Source organism: Delphinus delphis, chromosome 1 (genome assembly GCF_949987515.2).
Source record: "Delphinus delphis chromosome 1, mDelDel1.2, whole genome shotgun sequence".
Taxonomy (NCBI): Eukaryota; Metazoa; Chordata; class Mammalia; order Artiodactyla; family Delphinidae; genus Delphinus; species Delphinus delphis.
In genome coordinates, this window is record NC_082683.1 from 99,417,515 (window position 1) to 99,439,845 (window position 22,331).

General features: G+C 36.3%; 1 protein-coding gene across 3 annotated transcripts in view; it reads left to right on the forward strand.

Annotated features, from left to right (window-relative positions):
* The window catches only part of MAGI3 (membrane associated guanylate kinase, WW and PDZ domain containing 3), a 266,730-nt gene that overhangs the window by 173,954 nt on the left and 70,445 nt on the right, over positions 1-22,331 (forward strand). For 2 of the 3 annotated variants that reach the window (XM_060027506.1, XM_060027516.1), the window contains exons 3-6: positions 4,845-4,964; positions 13,465-13,674; positions 19,648-19,822; positions 21,191-21,270. In XM_060027506.1, coding sequence (XP_059883489.1) covers positions 4,845-4,964; positions 13,465-13,674; positions 19,648-19,822; positions 21,191-21,270 — 585 coding nt within the window. Of the gene's footprint in view, positions 1-4,844; positions 4,965-13,464; positions 13,675-19,644; positions 19,823-21,190; positions 21,271-22,331 lie in introns of all 3 variants that reach the window. The other variant, XM_060027498.1, reaches the window with a different exon arrangement.

A 22,331-nucleotide genomic window follows, 5' to 3' on the forward strand; every position in this document is an offset into this window, starting at 1 on the left:
AGGCTGTAATGCTTTTCAAAAAGAATATGGAATATCTCCATGGCCTTGGAAAGGATTTCTTCAACAAGACACAAAAGCCATTAGCTATAAAGGAAAGGACTGATAAATTTGACTACATTAAAATGAAAAACTTCTGTCATCAAAAGACCATTTATAAAAAAAAATGAAAAGAAATCACAGAGTGGGAGAAGATACTGTCTGTTCTGCAACATTTGTTTCAATAATGCAGGTAAGTTCATTTGTGATTGGCAAGTAGGTAGGAGAATGATGTCGACTGAACCAAGGTAATATTGGTTCTTATTTCATTTGCCCCAGCTAATGTTTTGCATCATCAAGTAAACACAGAATATACAAACATAGCTGAATGTTGTATCTACTATGTATGATGCCTATTCACCTCAATTTCGCCTCTTTTCTCAATTTGAACTTGTGCTTTATCTTAAAATTGTTGATTGCACCTTTTGCCTTATCTTCGTTATTCAGTAGCCTCAACCCTCCATGTACCCCTTTCTGTCAAGCTACCTTTTCCTTTCATTTCTTTTTTTCTTATTGTTTTTAAAGACAAAGTATTTTATTTACTCTAGTATTTTTTTATTAGGAATATAATATATCTTTTAAACTGTACTAATATTTTTCATTGGGATTGTTACTGATTTTACCAAGTGCTCTGTTTACAAAGTTGCAATAAGTTTTCAGAGATCAACCCTATCCTATTTTCTCCATAATCTTCTCTTATTTTTGGTGCATGATTTTGCGGAAAGCACTATCTGAAGAAAGCATATTTCACATTTTAGCAGAAATACCTCATCTGCAACACATATACCTGGGAAAAGGTGCAGTGCTTCAATACTGACACAATTATTTCACATTTTAACCTCTCTACAATTGGAATACATCTTACAATACATGAAATCTTTGAATTGTAATTGCCAGTTTTTTTTTTTATTTTTTAGGGATAAAATAATCGTGCATTTTAGAAACTGTAGATTACTTAGATTTGATGAAGTAATGTAGTATCCAGAACGTAAAGAACTACAATTTTAAAAAGGCAGGCAACCCAGTAGAGAAATGGCAAAAGACTTGAACAGCCACTTCACAACAGAAGAAATCTCTGTGGCTAGTAAATATATGAAAAAGAATGTTTAATCTCATAAGGCAGCTGCACATTAAATACAGAGTGAGATGCCTTTACATACTTAGCATGTTGGCAAAAGTTTAAAAACCTGATGACAAATATTGATGTGGACACAAAAGGATGCATATGATATGATTCCCTTCATATGAAGTTACAAAACAGGCAACACTAAGCTGTGTTGCTCAGAAATGCATTACTTAGTTGGTAAAAACATTTTTAAAAGGAAAGGAAATCATCATCACAAATGTCAAGATGGTGGTTACTTTGGGGGTGGAGGGAGGGAGAGATTTATGATTGGAGGCACACAAGGGGGCTTTTGGCACCCTGGTAATGTTCTGTTTCTTCACCTGGATGAGTTTGCTTTATTATTACTTGTTAAACTTTATACATATATATGTTTTATGTACTTTTCTGTATATTTCAGAATAAGGCAAAAAGGAGGGAGGGATCAGTTATATCAAAGGTTGTTGATTGGCCAAGTAATGTGAGGACTGAGACTTGACCATTGGGTTAAGCAAAGTGGAGACTGCTGATGCACATAACAAATTTTCTCAGTGGGAGTGGTTGGGGCAGTGATCTGATTGGAATGGGCCCACGAGAGAATGAGAGGAGAGGAATTGGAGACTGAGTAAGCAGAACTTGGAGGAATTTTTATATAAAAAGGAGAAATATAGTGTTGACTGGAGGGGATGTACAAAGCTTTACATTAAACATATAGAGTATCAGGAGAATAGAAAGGTAAATTTTCTGGAATGCTGATGGCAATGTGGTAGGGTAGGGGAAGGTAGAGAATTTTTTATGTGTATGAGAGTACATGTTTTGAGGGGGAAGAAGTGAAAATTTATAATACATTTGTAAAAAGAATGAACATTAAAGCTACTTTGTGAGTCTTGGAAATATATATGTTGGAATCACACATAACATTTTATGTCTGTTAATGGAAAGAATCATGAACACCATCTTGCTCAATGCCACATTGCAGAAAGAGAACAAAGCCCAGAGGGATTAAGTGCTTGCTTGAAATTGTACCATTAATAATCATCCCAGACTAAAACGCAGAGTTGCTCCTGCCCCTCGGGTCAGTGCTTTTTTAAATAGTATTATCTATAATATGGTTTGCTCTTAAATTGGGTTTTATGTAGTCATTATGTTTTATAGTAGAGTTTATTTAGATAATATTTAAATTAGCCTTTGCTGCATAACAGACTACCCTAGAACTTAATGGCTTAAAATAACCATCATGTATTATTTCTCATGATTTCATGGGTTGGCTGAGCTCAGCTGGGCCCACTCATGTTGCTGTAGTCACTGGAGGCTCAGCTGGGGTTGGAAGGGCTAAACTGGCCTCACTGACGTGCCTGGGGCCTTGGTGCTGTTTGTTGGTTGGGACTGTCGCCTGGACATCTGTACATGGTGGTGGGACTATTCCAAGGAGGCAAAGATGGAAATCTAGACTCCTGAACTTGCACAGCATCACATTAAATTATTCAAAGCAAGCTATAGTCCAGTCCAGATACAAGAGGTGAGGCAACAGGCCCCATCTCTTGATGGGAGGAGGTGCAAAATATGTGGCCGTGTTTTTCCATCTATCACAGCTGCTAATCATAAATTTAATTGCTGAATTTATTTTCTAATGTTAACTTTTAATATGGAACTAAAAGCTGTTGATTTGGGGAATCTAACAATGTAATTTTAGTCAGTATATGAGAAACAAAAATTTGATAATGAAAAAATGTTAAGAAAAAGGGAAGTTATGTTTTCCTAATTAATTTTGTATCCTGTGTGATGTAAGACAAAGAAGTGCTCATTTTTATAAAAAGCTGGGTAAAAATAAGGGAAAAATTCATTGATTACAGTCTTTGTTGCTTAGAATGTTGGCTTAATCATTATTTTCTGAGATCATCACCATTAATATTTTATCATCATCATTGTGGATTTTTTTCACATGTTACAGAATGTAATAGAATGTAATGCCACTAAAAAGTAAAAGCAATTAATAGTTTCCCATGAATTAATTTATAATAATGGTAGCATATTGCCAGGCCCTGTGCTAATTACGTTTGTAAAATTTCACTTAATTTATTTGACAACTCTCTATATTGAGTACCTACTGTGGTTCTTACATGGTGCCAAGACTTGGGGCTATTGCTCTGAACCAAGTAGACGTGGTCCCTGCATATTGCCATGCCGTAGATGGGAATCAAGGAAGGTTCTCTAAAGAAGCTTTCTAGGCCGGGACCTGAATCAGGGATGAGTAGGAGTTAGCTGAGGTAAGAGAGAAAGGGAATAGGAAGTCTTCCAAGGAAAAGAATGGCTTGGACAAAGGCCTTGGAGTTAAGCGAGTGCAAGGAAGGTTAAAAGAATTGGGGGAAAAAAAAATCTATTATGACTAAAGCCTAGAATGTGAAAGGCGTGAGGCAAGAAAGAAGCTGAAGAGGTAGCGTCTGGATTTTATGCCAGGATCATGGGAACCATTGATGGGTTTGGAGGTTTTTCGCTCAAGATTGTTTTAGAAAAGTCACTGGCTGCAGTTTGGGTAAGGGGTGTAGCCAGGGAGAAGAAAGGGTTGACCCTGGGAGGCCAACAATACAGGCCATAGATAATGATATGAATTAAGTGAGTGTGAGAATGAAGACAGGTATATAAATCCTACAGGTATTTAGGAGATGGAATCAACCAAATTTGGTGACTGGATGTAGAGCAGAGGGAATAACCCAAGGTGACTGACAGATTTCTGGCTTGGAGTACTATTAGCAAATAGGGAGCATAAATAGAGGAATAGGCTTGGGAAGGCATCCTTGGCAGGACAATATCCCAACCCTATTTCCAGGCTAAGTACCTGGATCTCTTTTTTGTATTCTCTAGTATTTGAAATATTTCCAATATCAGTTCAAAAAAATATTGATTCTTGTTCAGTGAAATTCAGTAAAATATAGCAATGCTGCCATAACCTGAATTTATATCTTGGATCTGAAAAACATTTTACTTTGGCATTAATTCCTTAATAGATAGAAATTTAGTGCTCTGTTGCTGTAGTGAATTTCATTAAGCAATTTACTGCTTAATGTTTTGAAATTACTTGAAGAGAATAGTGGCTAAGAAGCAATATGTGAATTCCTATCTTAAGCCCTAAGCCCTTTATTCATTAGTCTAAAATAATTTCATAATGAATACTTGTTCAAGTTTTTTTAATGGAGCTCAGTAAGAGTTTTTAAAAGTTGTTTTTCTTTTTTTATTGTCCTTTACAACTCTAGTGAGTAAAATGTTAGTTTACATTTATGCTAAAGAAGTAAAAATATGTAAGGTAGCTACATGAAAATGAAGCCTATCCTTGGTGGACTTATCGCTCCTTCAAATGTTAAGTAATAATAATTGAGGTTTAAAAGAAGAATTAACTGTTGTGTCTTGGAAAGTTAAGTTTTCTTGGACACTAACATTTTAATCTTTGTAATTTTGAATTTCATAGCCATCTTTAGCTTTTATTAAAGTATATTTACTCATCCTACATTATTTATTGTCCTACTTTCACCTAGGAATGTTAATTTGCCTAAAATTCTCTGATCATCACTCTAGAAGATACAATATATTCAGTAGTCTGTTTCCCATGTGTTCTCTATAAACTGAATTTTCTATTATTCTCAATGTTTTATAAGTTTAAAAGCACTTTACAACCTATTTTTTTCTTGTTGTTGTTTTTTTTTTCCCTTAGGCACTACAAGGGCCCCCAGGGATGGGGAAGTACCAGGGGTGGACTATAATTTCATTTCTGTTGAACAGTTCAAAGCACTGGAAGAGAGTGGAGCATTATTAGAAAGTGGAACGTATGATGGTATGTCCTCAAATATTGACAACAGCAACCCAGAAAACTATCTGATTGATTGCAATTATTTCAGAGGGAATTTGGTCAGTAAAATACCATTTTTTTAAAGTTTTTTCTATCAGTCTTTGGGAGATTTTTCTTTTGATTAGGCTATTTGTAATTTACTAATTAAAATGGGATTAAACTATAAGCAAACACATTCTACATTATAAAGTTGATTGTGAACAAAATACTAAAATCATTCAAACTGGCCACAGTATGCATATTTCACTGGTAATTCACATTCATCATATGAACTCAACAAGTATTTGTGAGTTCTATTTGTGGTTGGAAATAAAAATACTGTACAATTTAAAAAATCTGTTTATACCTTGCCTCTCTTAGAGAAAAGAGAATATAGATTTGAGGAGGAAAATAACAAAGACAGAAAAATTGGTTTTCTTTTCATAACTCTTTACTCACTTGATTCTAGGAAGTACTGAGTTAAGATCAATTTCAACTTTTAAATGATTCTTTGTTAGATCTATTTTTTCTTTATCTAACACTCTTCACTGGCAAGCTTATGTACTCCCATAGCACCCTGTACTTTTCCATCATTGCTTTATCAGCTATTATAATTGCCTTTTTCACAAGCTCTGTGAAAGCAGATATTATGTCTTTCTTACTCAATATTATCTTCAGTGCCTAGAGATGGTGTTCAATAAGTATCTAACCATGAATTCAGCATATCCAAATATGCATTTGTGCTCTATCCAAAAGAATAATTTCTCTCTTTAGCTGCACCAAGAGCTCAAAACAGAGGAGTCTTCATTTGCTTCTTTCTTTTTCTCACAGTTTTCATCTAGTGTGTTACCAAATCTAGTCATTTCTTCCTTTGTAGCAGCTTTCACACTGCCTTCTTTTTTTTTTTTTTTTGATTTACAGTGTTGTGTTAGTTTCAGGTGTACTTTTTTTTAACATCTCTATTGGAGTATAATTGCTTTACAATGGTGTGTTAGTTTCTGCTTTATAACAAAGTGAATCAGTTATACATATGTTCCCATATCTCTTCCCTCTTGCGTCTCCCTCCCTCCCACCCTCCCTATCCCACCCCTCCAGGCGGTCACAAAGCACCGAGCTGATCTCCCTGTGCTGTGTGGCTGCTTCCCACTAGCTATCTATTTTATGTTTGGTAGTGTATATATGTCCATGCCACTCTCTCACTTTATCACAACTTACCCTTCCCCCTCCCCATATCCTCAAGTCCATTCTCTAGTAGGTCTGTGTCTTTATTCCCATCTTACCCCTAGGTTCTTCATGACCTTTTTTTTTTTCTTAGATTCCATATATATGTGTTAGCATACAGTATATGTTTTTCTCTTTCTGACTTACTTCACTCTGTATGACAGACTCTAGGTCCATCCACCTCAGTACAAATATCTCAATTTCATTTCTTTTTATGGCTGAGTAATATTCCATTATATATATGTGCCACATCTTCTTTATCCATTCATCCGATGCTGGACACTTAGGTTGCTTCCAAGTCCTGGCTATTGTAAATAGAGCTTCAGTGAACATTTTGGTACATGACTATTTTTGAATTATGGTTTTCTCAGGGTATATGCCCAGTAGTGGGATTGCTGGGTCATATGGTAATTCTATTTGTAGTTTTTTAAGGAACCTCCATACTCTTCTCCATAGTGGCTGTATCAATTTACATTCCCACCAACAGTGCAAGAGTGTTCCCTTTTCTCCACACCCTCTCCAGCATTTATTGTTTCTAGATTTTTTTTTTTTTTTTTGGTGGTACGCGGGCCTTTCATCGTTGTGCCCTCTCCCGTTGCGGAGCACAGGCTCCGGACGCGCAGGCTCAACGGCCATGGCTCGCGGGCCCAGCCGCTCCGCGGCACATGGGATCCTCCTGGACTGGGGCACGAACCCGTGTCCCCTGCACTGGCAGGCAGACTCCCAACCACTGCGCCACCAGGGAAGCCCTGTTTCTAGATTTTTTGATGATGGCCATTCTGACCGGTGTGAGATGATATCTCATTGTAGTTTTGATTTGCATTTCTCTAATGATTAATAAGGTTGAACATTCTTTCATGTGTTTGTTGGCAGTCTGTATATCTTCTTTGGAGAAATGTCTATTTAGGTCTTCTGCCCATTTTTGGATTGGGTTGTTTGTTTTTTTGTTATTGAGCTGCATGAGCTGCTTGTAAATCTTGGAGATTAGTCTTTTGTCAGTTGCTTCATTTGCAATTATTTTCTCCCATTCTGAGGGTTGTCTTTTTGTCTTGTTTATGGTTTCCTTTGCTGTGCAAAAGCTTTGAAGTTTCATTAGGTCCCATTTGTTTATTTTTGTTTTTATTTCCATTTCTCTAGGAGGTGGGTCAGAAAGGATCTTGCTGTGATTTATGTTATCTAGTGTTCTGCCTGTGTTTTCCTCTAAGAGTTTGATAGTTTCTGGCCTTACATTTAGGTCTTTAATCCATTTTGAGTTTATTTTTGTGTATGGTGTTAGGGAGTGTTCTAATTTCATTCTTTTACATGTACCTGTCCAGCTTTCCCAGCACCACTTATTGAAGAGGCTGTCTTTTCTCCACTATATATTCTTGCCTTCTTTATCAAAGATAAGGTGACCATATGTGCGTGGGTTTATCTCTGAGCTTTCTATCCTGTTCCATTGATCTATATTTCTCTTTTTGTGCCAGTACCATACTGTCTTGCTTACTGTAGCTTTGTTGTATAGTCTGAAGTCAGGGAGCCTGATTCCTCCAGCTCCATTTTTCGTTCTCACGATTGCTTTGGCAATTCGGGGTCTTTTGTGTTTCCATACAAATTGTGAAATTTTTTGTTCTAGTTCTGTGAAAAATGCCAGTGGTAGTTTGATAGGGATTGCATTGAATCTGTAGATTGTTTTGTGTAGTAGAGTCATTTTCACAATGTTGATTCTTCCAATCCAAAACATGGTATATCTCTCCATCTATTTGTATCATCTTTAATTTCTTTCATCAATGTCTTATAATTTTCTGCATACAGGTTTTTTGTCTCATTAGGTACGTTTATTCCTAGATATTTTATTCTTTTTGTTGCATTGGTAAATGGAAGTGTTTTCTTGATTTCACTTTCAGATTTTTCATCACTAGTGTATAGGAATGCAAGAGATTTCTGCGCCTTAATTTTGTATCCTGCTACTTTACCAAATTCATTGATTAGCTCTAGTAGTTTCCTGGTAGCATCTTTAGGATTCTCTATGTAGAGTATCATGTCATCTGCAAATAGTTACAGCTTTACTTCTTCTTTTCCGATTTGGATTCCTTTTATTTCTTTTTATTCTCTGATCGCTGTGGCTAAAACTGTCAAAACTATGTTGAATAAGAATTGTGAGAGTGGGCAGCCTTGTCTTGTTCCTGAAATTAGTGGAAATGCTTTCAGTTTTTCACCATAGGGGACGATGTTGGCTGTGGGTTTGTCATATATGGCCTTTATTATATTGAGGAAAGTTCCCTCTATGCCTACTTTCTGCAGGTTTTTATCATTAATGAGTGTTGAATTTTGTCAGAAGCTTTTTCTGCATCTATTGAGATGATCATATGGTTTTTCTTCTTCAGTTTGTTAACATGGTGTATCACGTTGATTTATTTGCATATATTGAAGAATCCTTGAATTTCTGGAATAAACCCCACTTGATCATGGTGTATGATCCTTTTAATGTGCTGTTGGATTCTGTTTGCTAGTATTTTGTTGAGGATTTTTGCATCTATGTTTATCAGTGATATTGGCCTGTAGTTTTCTACTGCCTTTCTTTTTACTTTTATCACCTCATTGTAGGCTCACTGGACTAGCTCATGCTGGCTGTCGCAGTTGATCTCATTTGTTCCAGTGTCTTCCCTCTCACCAGTCCCCCCTGCTCGTTGCTACTGTGCTAGTCCTCCTCAAGTGCAGTTCTGGTCATATCTCTCTCCTTCAGAATCTTTAATGATTTCCTTTTGCCTGCTATGTTTGACCCAGCCACCCTTTCTGGGCTTAGCTCCCATGACTCATTCATTCATTTATTAATTTATTTGATCCTTCTTTCATACTATGTGCCAAGCACTATCAGAGGGGCTAGAGATGCTGTGCTGAGCAATATTGAAATGATACTGCCTTCATAAATCCTATATCTTAGTGGGAAGGCAGTCAAAAAACAAACAAAGCAACCCAATTGAGATGTTATGAAGGAAACAAAAACAAGGGATTTAAAGGAAATAATAGGAATATCTTATTTAGATAAGATGGCCAGTGGAGACTTTTCAGAGGAAATGACAAATTTTTATGCAAATAGCCTGCTCTCATTCACCTCCCTCCTACAGGCAACCATTCTGATGTGTTTAATGTATATATTTTTGTTTGCATGTGTTCTTACAAAATGTATATTGTGTCTTGTGTACATGTATTTATTATTTACATCTGGGCCATGTTCTAAATATATCTCATTAGTTATTAACTGTTTTCACGTATTACTACTGTGTTTTTTAGATTCATCCATGTTGCTGTACTGTATTTGCATGTAATTCATTGTTTTTTTAACTGCTGCACAGTACTCCATGTTGTGAATCCACTACCTAACGATTCTCCTAGTGACGGACTTCCAGATTGCCTGCAACTCCTCATCACCACAGATAAATCTGCAACATCCTCACACACGTCTTCTTACAGACCTGTGTGAGAATGTCTGTGGAATATGTATCCAATTGTTGGGTTATAAGGTATACCTATAGTTAATGTGATGAAGTAGCTCTGGGTAGCTCTGCAGTCTCTATTCCCATCAGCAGTGCCATAGGGATTTGGTTCTGTAGCAGATGTAGTAATGACTCCACATACTCCTCAACACTTGGCATCATCCAGCTTTATAATGTTGCCAATTTGATGGTTGTAGAAGTGGTATCTCATTTTAATTTTAGTTTCTCTGGTAGTCAGACTTTGAGCATCTTTTCATATGCTTGTTAGTTTTCTTGGACTAATGCAAATTGTCTATTCATTTGCTTTGTCCATTTTTTAAAAAGTGGGATCTCAATCACATTCCAGTTTATAGACATTCCTTAGTTATTTAGATATTAATCCCTTATTGGATATAGATATTTTCTTCCATTCTGTCACCTAATAACCTTGTCCTGTGTTTCTTCATTAAACAGAAATCCTTAACTTTTGTCTATCAGATTTATCACTGTTTTCCTTATGATTTATGCTTTGAAGTTTCATTTAAGAAGTTGTTCTCTGCCCTTAGATCACAAAGATATTCCTCTACATTTGCTTCTGTTACGAACATGAACAGTCATCCACCCTTTCACAACCATAAGATTTACAGAAATTTTAAAGACTGATAATTGTGGGAAATGGAAACCCCCATACACAGCTGAAGAGAGTATATAATGATATAATCCCTTTGGAGAGCATCTTGGCAATAGCTAGTAAATTCAAAGATGCACCTGACTCTGACCTAGCAGTTCCCTTTCTGGATGCCTACTGTAGAATGACCCTTGTCAATGTACATATGCAGACATGTACCCGAATAGTCATTATAGTGTCGTTTGAAACAATAAGGGAATGCAACCAACTCTCTTTTAGTAGAGGAATTAATAAAATACCTTTTAATTTGTTCATAAAAATGGACTATTATATAACAGGTGACTAGAATCTACATGTATCAACAGGAATAAGTCTTAGAAATACAGTTGTATAAAAAGAAGATTGCAAAAGGATATGGACAGTATACTGTCTAGAAAAAAAGATATGTAATGTCATAAACACTCCATGAAGCTTTTATTAAAGCAGTAGTATTTATATGTTATGTATGCATATACATATGTCCTATATGTACATAATATGCAGGGAAATGACATATACCAACATAAGGATAACTCAGGGAGAAAGTGGGAAGAACAGAGACAGGAAATTAGGCCATTAATTATATATGTGACTGTACGTGTGTGTCATTAAAGAGGGGAAAAGGGGAGACCTGAAAGGAATCTGGCAAAAGTTAGTATCTGGGGATGTGTAAATAAATAAGTAAATAAGTTTCTAATACTATTCTAACACTATTGTATATGATTTTATATAGGTTTAAAATATGTAATGGTTGACTGTTCTATTGTAAAAATGAAAACCCTTCAGAAAAGAAAAAAGAGAAAAAGAAAAATCTCCAAAACAGCTTCAAAAAGATGAAAAACTTTTTCTGTGAATAACTATAGTCAAGGTTCACAAACCTTGTAATTCTTTACCTTCCAGTATCTGAAATCTTGATATTTACCAACAATTCAAGAAAAACAGATCCAATTTACTTATAAGCAATGCTAGTTTTCTTTTTTAATCTAAACCAATAATTTTTTTTAAATAAGGAAACTGCCAGAATTTATTATGAAGTTCTAAGTTCTTATCAGTGATTATGGATATAGCAATCACAATATCCTGAATTTCTCTAATTTTCACCCTAGGGTCAGATAATAATTACTAAGAATACACCATAAAATGTGTTTCTAGTATTTCCTGTAAAACTAACATCCTTAGAAAAACTGGAAAAAAAAAAAAAGTAAAAGTGGACTTCTAACTTCTTCATGGTACATCAAAATTTCTTGGATGAGTATTGGACATCATGCAGGAAAAAATGAGATCCTAGAGCATCCTATTCCCCAACCAAACCTCTGTTTGGAGCATTTCTGTGCCGTCCGTCCCAGAGAAATGTGAACTGGCTTTTTCATTGGTCGTTGCTTTACTTATGGGCCAGAAAGTTTGCAGAGATCCTCTTAGTCTGTTTTAGTATGAAACTTTCCATCCATCTGCATGACAGGAGTAACTCCATTTCAAACGTGGATTTGGAAGCAAGGAAGTAGTTGAGTGGGGAGAGGCAAGATGTGGTTGAAAAGTCTTATTATTTTGATTCCATTGTCTTGAGTATTTTAATGACAGTTACCTCCCAAAGTCAAATTTGCAAAGAAATTATCTTAAAACTTTCCCCCTCAAAGCAAGCACGACTTAAGGTAAACCATGTTACTTGTAGATTTGCCTCACTGATGTGGTGAACAACCTATGTTGTTGTTGGTTTTTTTTCATCTTGGAAAAATAATCCATTATATACCCCATTAATTTACTGTATATGAATGAACATCTTAATTACCTCCTTAGGAGCCAAGGAATTTGGAGATTTTTTTTTAAAATAAAAGAAGAAGATGATGAGTATTTTATTCCCTGTCCATGTTTATCTTTCTATAACATCAGCATAGTGGTTGATATATAAGGTCAAAACTAGCAGGAGCCACAAACTTTTAAGGTAGCTAGACCCACTGGACATTTTCCATCGTACGTGGCTGCCTGTTGGGGACTACATGGAAAACTGAGCAGACATTCAGTTGTTTTCATTCTATTCTGGGACATTCATTTTTACTGCAAAAATTACTGATTTACAAAGACACAGACCTACTAGAGAATGGACTTGAGGATATGGGGAGGGGGAAGGGTAAGCTGTGACAAAGCGAAAGAGAGGCATGGACATATATACACTACCAAACGTAAGGTAGGTAGCTAGTGGGAAGCAGCTGCATAGCACAGGGAGATCAGCTCGGTGCTTTGTGACCGCCTGGAGGGGTGGGATAGGGAGGGTGGGAGGGAGGGAGACGCAAGAGGGAAGAGATATGGGAACATATGTATATGTATAACTGATTCACTTTGTTATAAAGCAGAAACTAACACACCATTGTAAAGCAATTATACTCCAATAAAAAAAAGAATCTTAAGTTTTGGTTAGAAAAAAATAGTTATTGATAAATAATAAAAAGGAAATATAGAACTAGACAAAAAAAAAATTACTGATTTACAAGACAACATATTAAAGTATTTCTTGCTTTCCTGAGAGTAAGCCAATATTGAGTTATGCTAATAAATTCTCTATTTGTTCAATAAATTGCCAGATAAAATAATATAATTAAAATGCTCAGAAAAACTTCAAAAAATTAACTTTTACATAAGCAGCCTACATTTCAGAACAGACTGGTTGGTTCTTAGCTTTATCCTTTGCCTGTATGTTTCCTTATTTTACCAAAATAGTTCATTATGTTACATATCAGAACAAAATTATTTGAATTAGTTTTCTCCTCCTTTACTCCCACTTTTTTTGCCAGTTAGTCTTACACAAGAGCATTGATGCATTTAAATTCAGAAATTAGGCCCTAATATAGAACTCATGCAAGGCAAGCCCTGTAGGAATAACTAACCTACGTACGTAAAGTCAACTTCCTGTCCTTAGTACAAATAGTCTTAAAGTGTTAGATAATGTTAGATAGTATATAGTGTTAGGGCACTTGAGAAATAAGTTCTTCCTGGTCTTTCTACCTCCTCTTCTCCCAAGAAAAAGTGCTTTGGCCTCCTTTTGGCTAACGGTGGGTATTCAAAAACTTCCGTATAAGATAACAGGGCAGAGACATACACTAGATCATTTTGTTCTGACTCTCAATTCAGCATTCAGCACTTTCAGCAGCTGTTATTTTGTCCACTTCAGGAAACTTCTATGGAACTCCCAAGCCTCCAGCAGAACCCAGCCCTTTCCAGCCAGATCCAGTTGATCAGGTCCTCTTTGATAATGAGTTTGACACAGAATCCCAAAGAAAACGAACTACATCTGTCAGCAAGATGGAAAGAATGGACAGTTCTCTTCCTGAAGAGGAAGAAGATGAAGACAAGGAAGCTGTTAACGGTAGTGGAAATGCAGGTTCGTCAATAGATGAACAACTTCTGGCTGATCCTCCAGGTTGACTTTAATATGACACTGAATTGGAAGTAGTAAAACTTTCCACAAAGCACATGCAGAGAAAGTGATGGGATTCTCAGGGGTTTTTTTTTAAAGGTTTTGCGTGAAACAGTGTATCTCTGTTGACTGTCTTGTAAGCTGAAGTGAGTTGCTCCAAGTGGCAGTTTTGATAAATCAATTATAAACTATCATTAATATTGATAATAATACAATATGTCATTACCCTGCTGCCTAAAAGATTTGAGATTCATTTCTGGTGCTTGAATATGGGAATCTTGTTGGCCTAAGTCCTACTTTACAGAATTTGAACAAAATGTAGAAGTGTTAAGATATAGCCTTCAACCAAAACAAAGATTTAGAAGTATGCTAATAAATATTATCTGAAAGGTTTGTTAGCAATATTTTGAGTTTAAATTCTGAATCACTCAAAGAAAATTTCCAAACTTGACTGTCATATTTTTCATTAAATGCAAAACCAATAGAAATTTAGTGGTGGAGAATCTTCTCCTTTTGGGTACCCCTAAATAATGTAGTGATTGCTTAGGATAGCAGTCCCCAATCTTTTTGGTACCAGGGACTGGTTTCATGGAAGACAGTTTTTCCACAGACTGGGGCAGAGTGGGGGAATGGTTTCGGGATGGTTCAAGTACTTTGATTTATTATGGGCTCTGTGCAGTCAGACCTCAGCCTCAGCTCCACCTCAGGTCATCAGGCATTGGATTCTCATAAGGAGCACGCGACCCAGATCCCCCGCATGTGCAGTTCACAGTAGGGTTCGCGCTCCTAAGAGAATCTAATACCTCCGCTGATCTGACAGGAGGCGGAGTTCAGGCGGTAATGCGAGCGATGGGGAGCGGCTGTAAATACAGATGAAGCTTCTATCACTCACCTGCCCCTCACCTCCTGCTGTGCGGCCCGGTTCCTAACAGGCCATGGACTGGTACCAGTCTGAGCCCTGGGGGTTGGAGGTTGAGACCCCTGGCTTAGGAGATTCTTATACTGCTAATTAAGAGTATAAATAGGAAACCACAGAATCACAGGAGAGCTGATTTCAGTGCTATTTATGATAATAATTCCATTCAAAACACTAGAATATAAGCTTCATAAGGGTTGGAATTTTTGCTTGTTTTGTTCATTGTGGTATTTCTTGAGCCATAAACCATGTTTAGCACATAGTAGAAGCTTAAAAAAATATTTTCGTTGTACTAATAAATGAAAAAATTTGATTATATCTTCAAATTTGCAGAATCCATTACCATATCATTTCCCCAAAGTATCCTGTTGTTTTCCTTTATCAGTTATTAAAATTTGCTATTATCTATTTTTTTAATACATTCATTGCTTGTGTCCCCATCCAGAGTATGAGTCCTGTTTTATGGTCCTAACATTTCACACTGTTGTGTTGCAGATACGCTCAATGAATTATACCAATATATTTTGGTGAAAACGGGTCTAAAAAGGTTTAGGTGAATTCACATCTAATTCTTTAGAGTTGTTAAGGGAAGTCATCATATCCTAGAGACTTTTGATTTTGATGTCAGCTTTACTCTCCCACAAAATTATGTTAACATTTTTAAATGCTTAAGACTGGGATTAGAAACCATGACTCTGTCCTCAAATGGGAATTTATATGTTTTTAATTTGAAGGAAAAGAAAATACCCTGTTTTTAAACTTCCTAATGCAGAGCCTTTCAGTGAGCACTGCAGTTCCCTTAGAGGTAAACCCATCTGTAAGCTCCATAGTTTATGCTTGTCGTGTAAGACAGCTGTTAAACCAGGTGTTCCAGACTCTTCACTGTTAATATTTAAAGGGAGTGTATCCAAGAGTGTGTGGGAGGCAGTTTGTACACTCCTTCTTGTGTGTAGGGACCATAGGACTCTTCCACTGGAGCATATATTTCTTTGTAACAGAATATATTCAGAATATTTTAAGGAAAAAGCAATAGAAGACATGGCTAAAAGCCCTTGGTCTTTTCTGAGTAAGTACTAACCATGCTTGTTAACTTATTCAAAGTTGCTTTGTGTATTGCTTTCGGGGACTAGAATCCCTGCCTTGAAAGATCAGTAAATTGCTGGGGGTGGAGGTAGGAGAGGATAGGTGGAGGTTTATTTGTATATACCAATATGTATATTATTTTATATCTTGATGAGAATTAATGTAAGAATGCTAGTATGCTGCAATAGGGTGACACATGTTATATAACAATGCTAAAATTTTTTCTAAGAGTTGGTGTTATATAAAAAACATTTTCAAATCATTGGCTATTAAGCAGACTCCTTTATGCAGTCTCTTGAAACTATATTCAGAAAAGTATTATTGCTCATATAGTTGCTTCTACTTTCCTCCAGTATATATATCCCAAGAATGTAACTCCATTCCAGATTGATTTATACATTGGGTGCCTTTTAATTTCTATCACTTTTTCTGCTTAGAGAATAAATCATGTGTTTCATTCATATTATTCATTCAGCAAATATTTATTGAGCACCTGCTAGGCTAAGTGCTAGGCATTGTTGTAAAAGCTGGAAATAAAGCAGTGAACAAAACAGACAAAATTCCCTGTCTTCATGAACCCTACCTTCTGGTGGGAGAGACAGAATTATCCAACATAAATGAATAACATATAGTATGTTAGATGGTGCTAAGGAGAAAAAGCAGAGGAGGGGAAGGATAAAAAGTAGCGGTGGCCAAGGTTTGCAATTTTAGATAGAGTGTCAGAGAAGACCTTACCAAGAAGGGGACATTGCAAGAAGTGAGGTAGTGCTCAAAATATCCTGGGGAAGAACATTCCAGCCAGAGGGAATTAGAAGTACAAATGCCCTGAGGTGGGAGCATCCCTGGATTATTCAGACAACAGCAAGGAAACCAGTGTGATTGGATACAATGTGGACAATCCATTATATGTGATTGGGGCAGAGTGCTGGAAGGGAATAGACTAGAATAGTAACAATGAAGTCAATCAGATAATGATGGGGGTGGGGTGGTGGAAATGCGTATTATAATAGGATCTTATAGGTCATTGGAAGAATTTTGCTTTTTATTCTGAGATGAGAAACTATTATATGGATTTAAGTAGAAGAGTACCATGATAAAACAGCTTTTAACTTAACAGGCTCATTCTGGCTACTGTATTGAGAAAAGGCAGTAGGAGGGCATGGACATAAACAGGGGTACCAGTTAGGAGGTTATTGCAGTAATTTAAGTGAAAAATGGTGGCTTAGACCCAGTGAAGGCATGAGAGGTAAGAAGTGGCCTGAGCCAATAACATTTGCCAACAGTCTGGATATAAGGTATGAGAGAGCAGAGTCAGAGGTCACTCCAAGGGTTTTAACTTGAGTATCTGCAAGAATGGAGTTGCATGTATTGAGATGAGACAGGTAAAAGGAGTCAGTTTGGGTTGGGAATGGGAGCTATGGTTGGGATATTTAAGTTTGAGATGTTCATTAGACATCCAAATGGAAATGTGCTTGAAGTTGGATTTAAAAGTCTGTGTTCTGGTCTGAAAATCCATATTTGGACACCATCAGCATATAGCTTATATAACAGTGACACAGTGAGATCACCAAGAGAATGAGTGTAGAAAGAGAAAAAATCCAAGCACTGAACCTTGGGAAGGCACTCTAATATATGGAGATCATGGAGACAGAAAAGAGCCAGAGAGGTAGAAGGAGCACCAGGAGAGTGTAGTGTCCTGAATGCCAGGGGAAGAGACTGTTTCAAGAAAGAGAGGTCCATCATGTCAGATGCTACTGATAGCTCAAGTAAGGTGGGCACTGAGAATTGATCATTGGATGTAGCTATGTGGAAATGACTGGTGATCTTGCTAAGAACAGTTTTATTGATGAGAGATCAAAAGCCTTGTTGGAACGAGTTCCAGTGGCAAATGGAAGAGTGGAAGTGGAGGTAGCAAGTATAAACTCTTTCAAAGAGGTTTGGTGTAAAAAGGAGAGAAATGGGACGGGGTTGCTAGAGGGGAAAGAGAATTGCTTCATTTCCTTTTAAAGAATGGAGAAATAACTTGTTTGTTTGTCTTGAATTTCTATCTTTAAAAATGGCAAAAGTTTCAACTATCCCCAAAGAAAGTCCTCTGAGGCACATTTTGGATAAGGGATCTGATTACAGCTATGAACCAATGGGTGAGAGGAAGATGATATTTTATTGTAACAATGTGTGGCCACAGTACCTGTTAGGATATCCACAGGGGGTTTAGGCAGGGTTATCTTGGGACCCTGTGCCCTATATACTGCTACCCTTGCTATTAGTTATGTCATTTATGGTCTCCTGTGTCGTTGGTATATGTAAAACCCTAAGACTAAACTTGAGGGTTTATTTAGGATCTTCTGTTTGTTCTTTGGGTTTTTGGTTGCATTTTGTTAAAAAAAAAAAAAAAGATGGATGTCACCTACTAGGTAAGAAAGATTGGTTGTGAGAGAGAGAGAGAGGGAATTGCTATAGGCAAGAGGGGATGGAGATATCTGCTTAGAAACACAGTTCTTCCACTGTAACAGAAGGTAGAGTAAAATGGGCACAGTGTGCTATGTAGATATAATGGTGGGAATTTGTGGAAGTTCTGTTTGCTTCTGTTTTCTCAGTGATATAGGAAACAAGGTCATCAAATGAGATTAGGGATAAGGCAGAAGTAGGAGAAGATTTAAGGAGAAGGAAGGTATGAAATCGTTATCTAGGAGAGTCAGAGCGAATGGACAAAGAAATGCCCTATGATTGTCATACATCATTAAATGCCCTCTTGAGGCTACTGATCATGAGTTAAAAGTGAAGTAGTTACTATCGCCTGCATTCAGCTACATATACTGGCGAGGAGTATGTGGAGAGTAAGATTTAAGCAGAATTATAGTTCAGCCAGTCAAGTGTGGTGAAGTAAAGTAGGGAAAAAGGAATCGGGAGTATTTACAAAGGAGTGATTATAGTGGTTGATCATGGAATTTAAGTTGGGTAAGTAGGGCAGTGAGGACATAGCTAGGGGATGGATGGGGGTGAGGAACAGTGAAAGGCAGTAAGTAGTAGGATTAGTGGATTATAGAACTTGGTTGGATAAAGGATGGTTGGAGTGGAAGTACTATAAAGAATGACATATAATGATATCTAAGGCCTCTTCTAAGAGTCTCTGATACTGAAGCATTGCCCGAAGTTTGGAGTTATTACAGTTATATTATCTTTTAAGTTCTAGAAACAGCTCTTAAGTGCATGAATTGTGAACTCCCTAGAGAGTTACCAAATTTTAGTATTCTTACCTACATTGTGGACTTTGGAACTCTAAAAGGATTTTAATATTACCAACAGAGAATTATATTTAACAACAGTAAGTCTACTGAGTTTAATTTTTTAAAATTTGTATTATTTTAAAGGCCTGTGTTAAATGTGCACAAGGCAGCTTGATAAAGCAGTTGAGAACATGGACCCTTTAAATTCAAATCCTAGCTTTGCTGTTTATTAGCTGTGTAACCTTGACTAAAATAACTTACTAACCTTGCTGGGCCTTAGCTTCCTCTTCTATAAAATGGCAATAGTAATACTATATACTCACAGGGTTGCTGTGAGAATGAATTATGAGTTAATATATGTAAAGTGCTGAACATAGAGCCTGGCACATAAAAGGACTGTATAGGTGCTGCTGTGGCCGTTGTTTTAGTATGATATTGATTGATCTGTATGTAGTATATACGGAATTGATTCTATTGTTGTTTTCTTGCTTCTTTCCCTGACTAGCATCAGAGGTGCTGTACAGGGTTAATGTCACTTAGCAAATGAAAAGAAAATCAGTGTGTTTATTTGTTTTTTCAAAAGTTATAGCAGAATGTGGACATAGTAGACAAGGAAATTTGCAATATGTATTTGGCATTTTGTTAGACTTAAGGCTGTTTGAAGAGAATGTAACTTTACCTACTTTTCATGCCGTTCTGTTGGAATAGCAGAAAACAGAGAGAGGCATTCTGAGTCGTCTGATTGGATAAAGACTGTCCCAAGTTACAACCAAACAAATAGTTCCATGGACTTTAGAAATTATATGATGAGAGACGAGAATCTGGAACCGCTCCCCAAAAACTGGGAAATGGCCTACACTGATACGGGGATGATCTACTTCATTGAGTAAGCACATGTCTGTATCTTTTCTAATGTGCCTTGCCACTGTGAGACTTGCCTTTAAATTTTCTTAACCTCATTTCACAAGCCTTGCATTTCTTTTTTCTTTCTTTAAAAATATTTTTCATACAAGTTACAATTGACTCTTAATCTGATTGTTTCCCTGGATGATATTTCATTTTTATTTGATTTGGATAAAGGAGTATTGTATTTGACGTCTGGTTTTATAAAAAGCAGGAGGATTAAAAACAGATTTATCACTAATAATGAAAAATGCAAGGAATAAAGGATATTTTGCTTTGCCTTTTTTTTTTTTTTTTTTAACCTTTCGGGTAGAGTGTCCAACTTAATGAGCATTTCACAAATTACCATCATTTGGAAGGGGGCCATATTTATTAACTGAGCTAAATATTTTCAGGCCTGGAGATCAACGTAGAGATTAGTGAATTAATCTCAAATTGGAAACACCAAGAAAAGATCCTTTGATCACATTGTTATTCTCCCACTGCTTCGATAATAACTTTAATTTATATTTTATTGCCTTCATATATATTTTCTTCCAGGATATTTCTTTCTTTAAGATCCTCATATTTCAGATACTTAAACTATAACACTGTCTACTCAGCAGTGTGATGGCTTTGTTTTAGCATTAGTATTTACTGCATGGTGACCTGGGTCTGACCTGCTCCGGGTCTTAGTTGCGGCACGTGGGCTCTTAGTTGCGGCATGCAGGATCTAGTTCCCTGACTAGGGATCGAACCCGCGCCCACTGCATTGGGAATGCGGAGTCTTAACCACTGGACTACCAGAGAAGTCCCAGAAACTGACACTTTAAAACTTTTTATTTTATTTAACTCTTTTATTTTTAAAGAGTCCCAGTGAGGGCAGAGACTCTATCTGATTGTTTGTTCATCTCTATATTCTCGGTCCTCAGCACAATGCCCACACATCACAGGCACCTAAGAAATATAGTGTTTTTGGAGGGAGAGGGGACGGAATTCAGCCAGCAAGTAAACAGGGTTTTCAGGGCAGCTTTTTTGGCTAAGATAATGCACAGTATGGGGCCATGTGCCCACCCGCTGAAACATTTTTGACTGCTTAGATAAGCATCTGTTATTATGCACTTAACATTTTATCCCTTCTTTAGAGTCTTCATTCTCAAATTAGTGCCTGTAGCATTACCTTTCCTCTGTGGCAGTTTTGAAGTAATAGACTGAGAAAAACAGGACTATTGAATCAGAGGTTTACAAATGAAGCCTGTAGGAGATAAATGTTCAAACATCATATATCTTTTATTCACTTTTCGTCTTTGCTTTTGAAATACTTTTCTCCCTCTTTATTTTACTGTTTCTAATTGAAATCTTTGTTCAACAGCCACAATACCAAGACAACCACCTGGTTGGATCCTCGTCTTTGTAAGAAAGCCAAGGCCCCTGAAGACTGTGAAGATGGAGGTAGAGATTCAGAAACCTTTTATACCATACTTATTCTCTTTATATCTCTTTATACTTATTCTCTTTATCCCTTCTTGCTCTTCTTGCTTAGATAATAAGTCTTCCAAAATCCTAAACAAACCATAATGTGCATAAGCACATAAGGAGTGGGTGGATATCATAATCAGCTGATTCTGGTCATTATGTTATTGCATCTAATTTTGTGAGAGTCTTTATTTCTCTTTTTTTGAGAAGTATACAATTAAATCCTTTTTTTAAAAAAACTTAATAGAAATGAATTTGCCACTTTTTAACTTTGTTTTAAAACAAACTTTTAAAATTCTGAATAAATAGTTTAATAAGTTAGGTGCATTCTCAACCACAGGGTAGCCTCATCGTGCCTGCTAATCTCAAAAATATATGTAATTTAGTATCACTAGGATAGATATGCCAGTATTTATAATCCTTTGCCATTTACAGCAGCAATAGAAACTCACTGAAAGTCTTTAATATACCTCTCACCCACACACAATTTTTACTGCTTGGTAGAAAAATTATCTCTCTGAGAATCATTAGATAATAATGCTTGTCTGTCTTGTATGTTATAGGTTCTATTTAATGGTATAGTCTTACAAATAAGTATAGAATTTACCCCAACCAAAATGTTTGCTGTGCCTTCTTGAATATAGTGTAGATGAATAAAATTTGCATTGATTTTGTATGACTCATCAGAAATTATTTACCTTGGTTTAAAAAAAAAATGAATGGATTAGAATGAAAGTCAGATAGTCCTCCTATAGATTGAATTCCAGTCTATGAAAAAAATTTAAGCAGAATTGATACATATTTTGTTCAGCATGATAGAATTTTTCTAGGACTAAACAATTGGAAAATGAAATATTTAAAATTTATTTGTAATGGTATTTAAAAAAAGATACCTTGGAGCAAATCTACTGAAAGATGTGCAAGTCCTCTACACTAAAAACTACAAAACATCACTGAAATAAATTAATCAAGACCTAAAATAATTGAAGAGATATACTGTGCTCATTGATATACTATGTAGATAGGATAACACATAT